The sequence below is a fragment of the Mus caroli genome, unplaced genomic scaffold, assembly GCF_900094665.2.
Source record: "Mus caroli unplaced genomic scaffold, CAROLI_EIJ_v1.1 scaffold_15934_1, whole genome shotgun sequence".
NCBI lineage: Eukaryota > Metazoa > Chordata > Mammalia > Rodentia > Muridae > Mus > Mus caroli.
This window is the reverse complement of record NW_018391113.1, coordinates 16,721-27,376: the sequence shown is the minus strand read 5'-3', so window position 1 is coordinate 27,376 and position 10,656 is coordinate 16,721. Positions and strand designations below refer to the sequence as shown.

Here is a 10,656-nt window from a genome sequence, read left to right as displayed (position 1 = left end):
TGCAACTGTGCATTGCAGGAAGTTGTGTCAGAAGAGATGGCTCTACTGTGACATGCTCACCCTACAGCTCCATGGCAAAGAGACATGGAAGCAGTTCTTCATTTACAGAACATGGCAAGAACACGCCAAATCCCGGGCAAAGCCAGAAGATTTCACTTACAAGGAAATTCCGGTGAAGTTTGGTATAAGCTTGGATACTCTAGAAGAGATACCCACTTGGTTTTGCCCAGTCTGTGCAGTCCTACATTCTCATTTAATAAGAGGAAGGGAATTGTAGTTTAACAGGATGGGCCTGCTGTAACTAATCTATCTTGGAACCAATCTGTAATCTACTGAAGGGTTGCTCAACACCTTAAAACCAGTCCTATCGTTCTCTTTACCTGAAGGCTTCATACCCTTCACAGATTATAGAGAGAATTTATTGGGTAAATTGCCAAATAGGCTTTAGTATTTAACTTTTTCAAATCCTTCCTCAGTTTTCTGATGTAGAGATGACTTGAAATTTTTTATATTTATTTTTAGTATCTCTATATGTGAGGTGTGTACATGGCACAGTGTTTCTGTGTCACAAGACAAGTTTATGGAATTCATTCTCCTGAAGGCATGAATTTTATATTTTGTGTTTCTTTTGAGATAAGGTCTCACTACATAACTGTGGTGAGCCTGGAACTTGATCTGTAGACTAGGCTGGCCTGAAATTCAAGATCTGCTGCTTAACTTCATGAGACTTGTATAGGCAGCATGCTGATCTCAATCCCTTCATGAACAAATATGAATGACCTTGAACTTTGGATCCTTGTGCCTCCAAATGAGTACATTTATGGTTTATAAGCCTCTAGGAACTGCACCTAGAACTCTGCCCAGTAGTTATAGCCCCAGGCCCCAGTGCTCATTTTGTCTCTATAGAAACAGACTAAAGAATAAATGTAACTGAACCAATGACCAGCCTGTAGTGTGCATGCTGCCTCTCTCTCTCCATCTTTTCCACAGCTGTTATCTAAGCCTTCTTCATGGCAGAGGGAAGTAAAACATACCTCCTTCAGTTAGAATTGTCCCTCACCTGCCTTGTGTCCACATATTGTTGGGGTTTCCTTGCAGAATTTTGGGCACATCCATGTTATATCTCAAGGCATGGCTTAACAAGAAATGGACAAGGGAAGTCTGCTGTCTGTATGGTGACTTCCGTGAACAGGATTTCTACCTGGGATATTCATGAGGTGAGTCTGGCTGACAAAGTAGCAAAAGATACCCTCATATGAATACTAATTTCATGTTTTTGTTTTTGAGGATGATGAGACAGGATCCCCCAGTACAGACCTGGCTGTCCTGGAAGTCCCCATACAGATCCATCTACCTTGGCTTCCCATGTGCTTGGGTCAAAGCATTGCAACACCACACCTGATTTTTTTCCTCTTCCTACTTTTTTTGTTGTTGTTGTTGTTTTTAAAATGAATTATTTTCTATGTATGAGTATTTTCAGGGGATATATGTATGTGTAACCCATGTGTGTCTGCTGCATGTGGAGGTCAGAAGAGGATGCCAGGTCCCTTAAAAACTCTAATTGCAGATGATGATAAGCTGTGGGCACTGGGCCTTTGGGCACTGAACTCCAGTCCTCTATTTAACCATCTGTGCAGGGCCTGTCAGTGTTTCAAAGTTTTCATCATAGAGTTTGTTCTCATTCAAAGTTGGATTTACTCCTAAGTATTCTCTTTTTTTTTTTTTTTTTTGAGACATAGTTTTGATTATATATGTGTGTGTTCCTGTGTTAGTTTATGGGTGCTGCCAGCTGGCAGAGGCCAGAGGCTGTCAGGTGTTGTGTAGGCTTTGGGAACCCAATTAGGGTCCTCTGCAAGAGCATTAATTGTTCTGTACTGCTGAACCATCAGGGTTTGTTTGTTGTTGTTTTTCTGGTTTGGAACAGGGTTTCACTTTGAAAGAGACTTGGGGAAAACTTGCTCTGTAGACCAGGCTGGTCTTGAACTCTGAGATCTGCCAACTTCTGCCTGCTGGGATCAGAAGTTCATACCATGTCCAGCAGGCCCCTTCAGGGTGGTGTTCCAGGCTGCTGTGAATGGGAAGGCTTCCCTGATCCTTCTTCACTTTCTTTAGTGCTGCATGAGAAGGGCACTGATTTTTTTCCGTGTTATTTCTGTAGCCTGCCAATTTGCTGGGAGTTTATCAGTTCTCAGAGTTTTCCAGAGGAGTCATAGGGTCTCAAAATACAGCCTCATAGTGTCTGCAAATGGAGAAACTCTGGCTTCTCTTTCCTATTGGCTTCCCTGTTGTTTGTTTCTCTTGTTTTATTGTTCTAGCTAAAACAATACCATATTAACTGAGAGTAGAAGTGTGGATATACTTGTCTCGTTCCTGACTTTTCTGGAAATGCTTTGATTTTTTTTCATGCTAAGATGGGGGTAGAGCAAAGAAACTGTTGACATTACTGCTCAATGACATGATAAAGGTTTTTTATACATATGAGAGAATGGCCAGAGACACCTAGGACAGTCCATGGTAGACAGAGAAAGAAGTAAACTGTGTTGTGTTCTTAAAAGACTAGGGTATGTTTTGTACGGCAAATATAGTGAGGTGGGAGGTGTGCCTAGGCGGGCAGGCCCATGCTGAGGCATCCCTTCCCCTGAGGTAGGAGACATACAATGTGTATAGTGCAGAATAGAATTTATGTAGGTTCTGTGAAGCAGATTTGAGAAAGGAGTTGAGAGGGAAAGCTGGAGAGTAAAGAATCAGAAGGGACAAAGAGAGCAAGGAGGGGTCAAACAGCTCTTTTTATAGCAAGCCAGGCCTACCTGGTTGTTGCACAGTAACAATTGGCTTGAGCTCTGAAGAAATGCTAACATGCCTCCATTTTGGGTTAATTTTAGAAAGGAGAAACTAGAAAGAGGCAATGGTGAATCAGGAATAGGGTCATTGTGATCTTTAGTTGCTTCCTGCTGACTTTGGGGCCACATGTCTGGGAAACCTAAGAAAATGGGGATGGGGTCTTGGTCTAGTCTTAGGAGAGTCTCTTGTTTCGTTGCTGTCCAGGATCTGTGGTACCATCTGTGGGTAGGAAGGAGCAGGTCCAATAGAAGCATCCGTGTCTGTGAGAGCAGGTACTGACACATCTGTGGGTTGCTTCTCTGGAGCTGTCCTGGAGGTAGATTTTGAGTAAACACCTGGATATAGCAATGTGTTGGAACACTTATGTATATTGGAGGAAGAGAATAATGTCAAGTAATTTTGGGAGAAAAAGAAATGTTCTTAGGTGTACATAAGAAATCCTTAGACCTTGGTTGTTGGGGTGAAGGGAGTCCCAATCCCAGGGAACAGATTAATCCCAGCTTCTGAAACAGGCAACAGGTAGGATCTTACGCCATTGATTGGCAGGTGTACTTATCTAGATTGAGTCTGTTTGGTCCATAGGAGGTGGATCTTAGTGGAGTTCAGGGAGCTCATAACTTTACAAAAGAGATAAATCTATTAACAGCATGAACACATTTTAAGAAGAGTTTATGGAAGTATATAATAAAAAGGGGGTAAAAAAAAGTTTAAGGAAGACAAAACCTTTTGTGGAGCAAAAAGAACAACAGTGGATATTTTCTTCTATCTGAAAGACTATATATATATACATATATATGTATATATATATGTATATATATATGTGTATATATGTGTATATATATGTGTGTGTATATATATATATATATATATATATATATGGCATCATGGAGATATTTTAACTTCACATTTAAAAGACAAAAGAAACTTTAAAATTTGACCATGTGAATATTATAGTTGATAATATAGTTTACTATGAGAAACACATAATTCTATAATTAAGAGTAATTGAGAATAGTACTCCATGTGTAAATATACCATATTTTCTGTATCCATTTCTCTTTTGAGGGACATCTGGGTTGTGTCTAGCTCCTGGCTATTATAAATAAGGCTTCTATGAAATAGTGGAGCATATGTCATAATTACATTTGGGAGCATATTCTGGCTATATGCCCAGGAGTGGTATAGCTGGGTCCTCAGGTGGTACTATGTCCAATTTTCTAAAAAATCACCAGACTGATTNTAGTGAGGTGGGAGGTGTGCCTAGGCGGGCAGGCCCATGCTGAGGCATCCCTTCCCCTGAGGTAGGAGACATACAATGTGTATAGTGCAGAATAGAATTTATGTAGGTTCTGTGAAGCAGATTTGAGAAAGGAGTTGAGAGGGAAAGCTGGAGAGTAAAGAATCAGAAGGGACAAAGAGAGCAAGGAGGGGTCAAACAGCTCTTTTTATAGCAAGCCAGGCCTACCTGGTTGTTGCACAGTAACAATTGGCTTGAGCTCTGAAGAAATGCTAACATGCCTCCATTTTGGGTTAATTTTAGAAAGGAGAAACTAGAAAGAGGCAATGGTGAATCAGGAATAGGGTCATTGTGATCTTTAGTTGCTTCCTGCTGACTTTGGGGCCACATGTCTGGGAAACCTAAGAAAATGGGGATGGGGTCTTGGTCTAGTCTTAGGAGAGTCTCTTGTTTCGTTGCTGTCCAGGATCTGTGGTACCATCTGTGGGTAGGAAGGAGCAGGTCCAATAGAAGCATCCGTGTCTGTGAGAGCAGGTACTGACACATCTGTGGGTTGCTTCTCTGGAGCTGTCCTGGAGGTAGATTTTGAGTAAACACCTGGATATAGCAATGTGTTGGAACACTTATGTATATTGGAGGAAGAGAATAATGTCAAGTAATTTTGGGAGAAAAAGAAATGTTCTTAGGTGTACATAAGAAATCCTTAGACCTTGGTTGTTGGGGTGAAGGGAGTCCCAATCCCAGGGAACAGATTAATCCCAGCTTCTGAAACAGGCAACAGGTAGGATCTTACGCCATTGATTGGCAGGTGTACTTATCTAGATTGAGTCTGTTTGGTCCATAGGAGGTGGATCTTAGTGGAGTTCAGGGAGCTCATAACTTTACAAAAGAGATAAATCTATTAACAGCATGAACACATTTTAAGAAGAGTTTATGGAAGTATATAATAAAAAGGGGGTAAAAAAAAGTTTAAGGAAGACAAAACCTTTTGTGGAGCAAAAAGAACAACAGTGGATATTTTCTTCTATCTGAAAGACTATATATATATACATATATATGTATATATATATGTATATATATATGTGTATATATGTGTATATATATGTGTGTGTATATATATATATATATATATATATATATGGCATCATGGAGATATTTTAACTTCACATTTAAAAGACAAAAGAAACTTTAAAATTTGACCATGTGAATATTATAGTTGATAATATAGTTTACTATGAGAAACACATAATTCTATAATTAAGAGTAATTGAGAATAGTACTCCATGTGTAAATATACCATATTTTCTGTATCCATTTCTCTTTTGAGGGACATCTGGGTTGTGTCTAGCTCCTGGCTATTATAAATAAGGCTTCTATGAAATAGTGGAGCATATGTCATAATTACATTTGGGAGCATATTCTGGCTATATGCCCAGGAGTGGTATAGCTGGGTCCTCAGGTGGTACTATGTCCAATTTTCTAAAAAATCACCAGACTGATTTCCAGAATGGTTGTACCAGCTTGCAATTCCACAAGCAATAGAGGAGTGTTCCTCTTTCTCCACATACTCCCCAGCATCTACTGTCACCTCAGTTTTTGATCTTAGCCATAATGCCTACAGTGTGGTGGAATCTCAAGGTCATTTTGATTTGTATTTCCCTGATGACTAAGGATATTGAACTGTTCTTTAGGTGTTTCTGAGCCCTTCGAGTTTTCTCAGTAAAGAATTCTCTGTTTAACTCTGTTCCCCATTTTTAATAGGGTTATTTCGTTCTCTGGAGTCTAACTTCTTGAGTTCCTTGTATATATTGGATATTAGCCTTCTATTGGATGTAGGATTAGTAAAGATATTTTCACAATCTGTTGGTTGCCAGTTTATGCTATTAACAGTGTCATTTGCCTTACAATTGCTTTGCAATTTTATGAGGTCCCATTTGTCAATTCTTGATCATAGAGCATAAGACATTGGTGTTCTGTTCAAGAACTTTTTCCCTGTGCCTAAGTGTTCGAGACTTTCCCCACTTTCTCTTCTATTAGATTCAGTGTATCTGGTTTTATGTGGAGGTCCTTGATCCACTTGGACTTTACAAGAAGTTAAGAATGGATCAATTTTCATTCTTCTACATGTTGATTGCCAGTTGAAACAGCACCAGTTGTTGAAAATCTATTTTATTTTTCTTCGGGCTGATTTTAGCTCCTTTGTCAAAGACCAAGTGACCGTAGTTATGTGTGTTCATTTCTGGGTCATCAATTCTATTCCATTGATCTACCTTCCTGACATTGCTTCAATACCATGCAGATGCCTTGAGCATAGTTCTCCTTGAACCTTCCTGGGCTGAGTGTCTTAGGAAATGAAACAGGGCTAGAGCTGTGGTACCATTGTTGACCTGGCTGCAGCACAGCTATGTAGGTAGATAATCTCTGTTCTCTATAGTTTGGTTAGTGCTAGGAGCACATATGATGCCCTGGGAGAGGGGTGGTGTGGACCCTAATACCAGTGGGAAAGTACCCAGGATGGGCCATGCCTGAGGTTCTTGAGGACATTACTCCTGGCTTGTCTCAGCATTATGAAACCAGAAAACCACTGTGCAGTCACTGCTGGTTTATGCAAGAATTTTTTCTCTTCTGTACTCTGACTCGTGAGACTGCCAGCTGCTGAGCCATTGGTGGAGAGAACAGGGTAAATGCTGGAACCTCAGTGTGTGTTTACTTTTTTTGTTTTTAATTAGGTATTTTCTTCATATACATTTCCAATGCTGTCCCAAAAGTCCCCCATACCCTCCCCCCCTACACTCCACTACCCATCAACTCCCACTTCTAGGCCCTGGCATTCCCCTGTATGGAGGCATATAAAGTTTGCAAGACCAAGGGTCCTCTCTTTCCAATGATTGCTGACTAGGCCATCTTCTGATACATATGCAGCTAGAGACAAAAGCTCAGGAGGGTAGTGGTTAGTTCATATTGTTGTTCCACCTATAGGGTTGCAGATCCCTTTAGCTCCTTGGATACTTCCTCTAGCTCCTCCATTGGGGACCATGTGATCCATCCAATAGCTGACTATGAGCATCCACTTCTGTGTTTGCTAGGCCCCGGCATAGCCTCACAAGAGACAGCTGTATCAGGGTCCTTTCAGCAAAATCTTGCAAGTGTATGCAATGGTGTCAGCGTTTGGCGGCTGATTATGGGATGGATCCCCGGGTATGGCAGTCTCTGGATGGTCCATCCCTTTGTCTCAGATCCAAACTGTGTCTCTGTAACTCCTTCCATGGGTGTTTTGTTTCCAATTCTAAGAAGTGGCAAAGTGTCCACACTTTGGTTTTCATTCTTCTTGAGTTTCATGTGTTTTGCAAATTGTATCTTGTATCTTGGGTATTCTACGTTTCTGAGCTACTATCCACTTATCAGTGAGAACATATCTGGTGAGTTCTTTTGTGATTGGGTTACTTCACTCAGGATGATGCCCTCCAGGTCCATCCATTTACCTAGGAATTTCATAAGTTCATTCTTTTTAATAGCTGAGTAGTACTCCACTGTGTAAATATACCACGTTTTTTGTATCCATTCCTCTGTTGAGGGGCATCTGGGAACTTTCAAGCTTCTGGCTATTATAAATAAGGCTGCTATGAACATAGTGGAGCATGGTTCCTTCTTACCAGTTGGAACATCTTCTGGATATATGCTCAGGAGAGGTATTGCAGGATCCTTTGGTAGTACTATGTCCAATTTTCTGAGGAACCGCCAGACTGATTTCCAGAGTGGTTNTATAAGCTTGCAATCCAACCAACAATGGAGGAGTGTTCCTCGTTCTCCACATACTCACCAGCGTCTGCTGTCACCTGAATATTTGATCTTAGCCATTCTGACTGGTGTGAGGTGGAATCTCAGGGTTGTTTTGATTTGCATTTCCCTGATGACTAAGCATGCTGAACATTTTTTCAGGTGCTTCTCAGCCATTTGGTATTCCTCAGGTGAGAAATCTTTGTTTAGCTCTGAGCCCCATTTTTAATGGGGTTATTTGATTTTCTGGAGTCCACCTTCTTGAGTTTTTTATATATATTAGATATTAGTCCCCTATTTGATTTAAGATAGGTAAAGATCCTTTCCTAATCTGTTGGTGGCCTTTTTGTCTTATTGACGGTGTCTTTTTCCTTACAGAAGCTTTGCAGTTTTATGAGGTCCCAATTGTCAATTCTTGATGTTATAGCACAAGCCATTGCTCTTATATTCAGGCATTTTTCTCCTGTGCCCATATCTTAGAGGCTTTTCCCTACTTTCTCCTCTATAAGTTTCAGTGTCTCTGGTTTTAAGTGGAGTTCCTTGATCCACTTAGATTTGACCTTAGTACAAGGAGATAGGAATGGATCAATTCGCATTCTTCTACATGATAACCACCAGTTGTGCCAGCACCATTTCTTGAAAATGCTGTCTTTTTTCCACTGGATGGTTTTAGCNCCCTTGTCAAAGATCAAGTGACCATAGGTATGTGGGTTCATTTCTGGGTCTTCAATTCTATTCCATTGGTCTACTTGTGTGTCGCTATACCAGTACTTTGCAGTTTTTATCACAATTGCTCTGTAGTACAGCTTTAGGTCAGGCATGGTGATTCCATCAGAGGTTCTTTTATCTTTGAGAAGAGCTTTTGCTATACTAGGGTTTTTGTTGTTCCAGATGAATTTGCAAATTGCCCTTTCTAATTCGTTGAAGAATTGAGTTGGAATTTTGATGGGGATTGCATTGAATCTGTCGATTGCTTTTGGCAAGATAGACATTATTACTATATTGATCCTGCCAATCAATGAGCATGGGAGATCTTTCCATCTTCTGAGATCTTCTTTAATTTCTTTCTTCAGATACTTGAAGTTCTTATCATACAGATCTTTCACTTCCTTAGTTAGAGTCACGCCAAGGTATTTTATATTGTTTGTGACTATTGTGAAGNTTACTATATTGATCCTGCCAATCAATGAGCATGGGAGATCTTTCCATCTTCTGAGATCTTCTTTAATTTCTTTCTTCAGATACTTGAAGTTCTTATCATACAGATCTTTCACTTCCTTAGTTAGAGTCACGCCAAGGTATTTTATATTGTTTGTGACTATTGTGAAGGTTGTTTTTTCCTAATTTCTTTCTCAGCCTGTTTATTCTTTGTGTAGAGAAAGGCCAATGACTTGTTTGAGTTAATTTTATATCCAGCTACTTCACTGAAGCTGTTTATCAAGTTTAGGAGTTCTCTGGTGGAATTTTTAGGGTCACTTATGTATACTATCACATCATCTGCAAAAAGTGATATTTTGACTTCTTCCTTTACAATTTGTATCCCCTTATCTACTTTTGTTGTCGAATTGCTCTGGCTAGGACTTCAAGTACAATGTTGAATACGTATGGAGAAAGTGGGCAACCTTGTCTAGTCCCTGATTTTAGTGGGATTGCTTCNCGTTTCTCACCATTTACTTTGATGTTGGCTACTGGTTTGCTGTAGATTGCTTTTATCCTGTTTAGGTATGGGCCTTGAATTCCTGATCTTTCCAAGACTTTTATCATGATTGGGTGTTGGATTTTGTCAAATGCTTTCTTTGCATCTAAGGAGATGATCATGAGGTTTTTGTCTTTGAGTTTGTTTATATAGTGGATTGCGTTGATGGATTTCCATATATTATACCATCCCTGCATCTCTGGGATGAAACCTACTTGGTCAGGATGGATGATTGTTTTGATGTTTTCTTGGATTCAGTTAGCAAGTACTTTATTGAGGATTTTTGCATCAATATTCATAAGGGAAATTGATCTGAAGTTCTCTATCTTTGTTGGGTCTTTCTGTGCTTTAGGTATCAGAGTAATTGTGGCTTCATAGAATGAATTGGGTAGAGCTCTTTATGCTTCTATTTTGTGGAATAGTTTGAGAAGAACTGAAATGAGATCTTCTTTGAAGGTCTGATAGAACTCTGCACTAAACCCATCTTTCTGGGCTTTTTTTTTTTGGTTGGGAGACTATTAATGACTGCTTCTATTTCTTTACTGGATATAGGACTGTTTAGATCATTAATCTGATCCTTATTTAATTTTGGTACGTGGTATCTGTCAAGAAATTTGTCCATTTCATCCAGGTTTTCCAGTTTTGTTGAATATAGCATTTTGTAGAAGGATCTGATGGTGTTTTGGATTTCTTCAGGATCTGTTGTTATGTCTCCCTTTTCATTTCTGATTTTGTTAATTTGAATGCTGTCCCTGTGCCCTCTAGTGAGTCTGGCTAAGGCTTTATCTATCCTGTTGATTTTCTCAAAGAACCAGCTCCTCGTTTGGTTGATTCTTTGAACAGTTCTTCTTGTTTCCACTTGGTTGATTTTGCCCCTGAGTTTGATTATTTCCTGCCTCCTACTCCTGTTGGATGAATTTGCTTCTTTCTGTTCTAGAGCTTTTAGGTGTGTTGTCAAGCTGCTAGTGTGTGCTCTCTCTAGTTTCATTTTGGAGGCACTCAGAGCTATGAGTTTCCATCTTAGAAATGCTTTCATTGTGTCCCATAAGTTTGGATAGGTTGTGGCTTCATTTTCATTAAACTCTAAAAAGTCTTTAATTTCTTT

General features: G+C 39.8%; 1 protein-coding gene across 6 annotated transcripts in view; it reads left to right on the top strand.

Annotated features, from left to right (window-relative positions):
- Window positions 1–10,656, top strand: part of LOC110289022 (F-box/WD repeat-containing protein 15-like) — a 25,350-nt gene that overhangs the window by 1,027 nt on the left and 13,667 nt on the right. For 4 of the 6 annotated variants that reach the window (XM_021155231.1, XM_021155233.1, XM_021155232.1 and 1 more), the window contains exons 2-3: window positions 15–182; window positions 1,099–1,217. In XM_021155231.1, coding sequence (XP_021010890.1) covers window positions 15–182; window positions 1,099–1,217 — 287 coding nt within the window. Of the gene's footprint in view, window positions 1–14; window positions 189–1,098; window positions 1,218–10,656 lie in introns of all 6 variants that reach the window. The other 2 variants (XM_021155228.1, XM_021155227.1) reach the window with 2 other exon arrangements.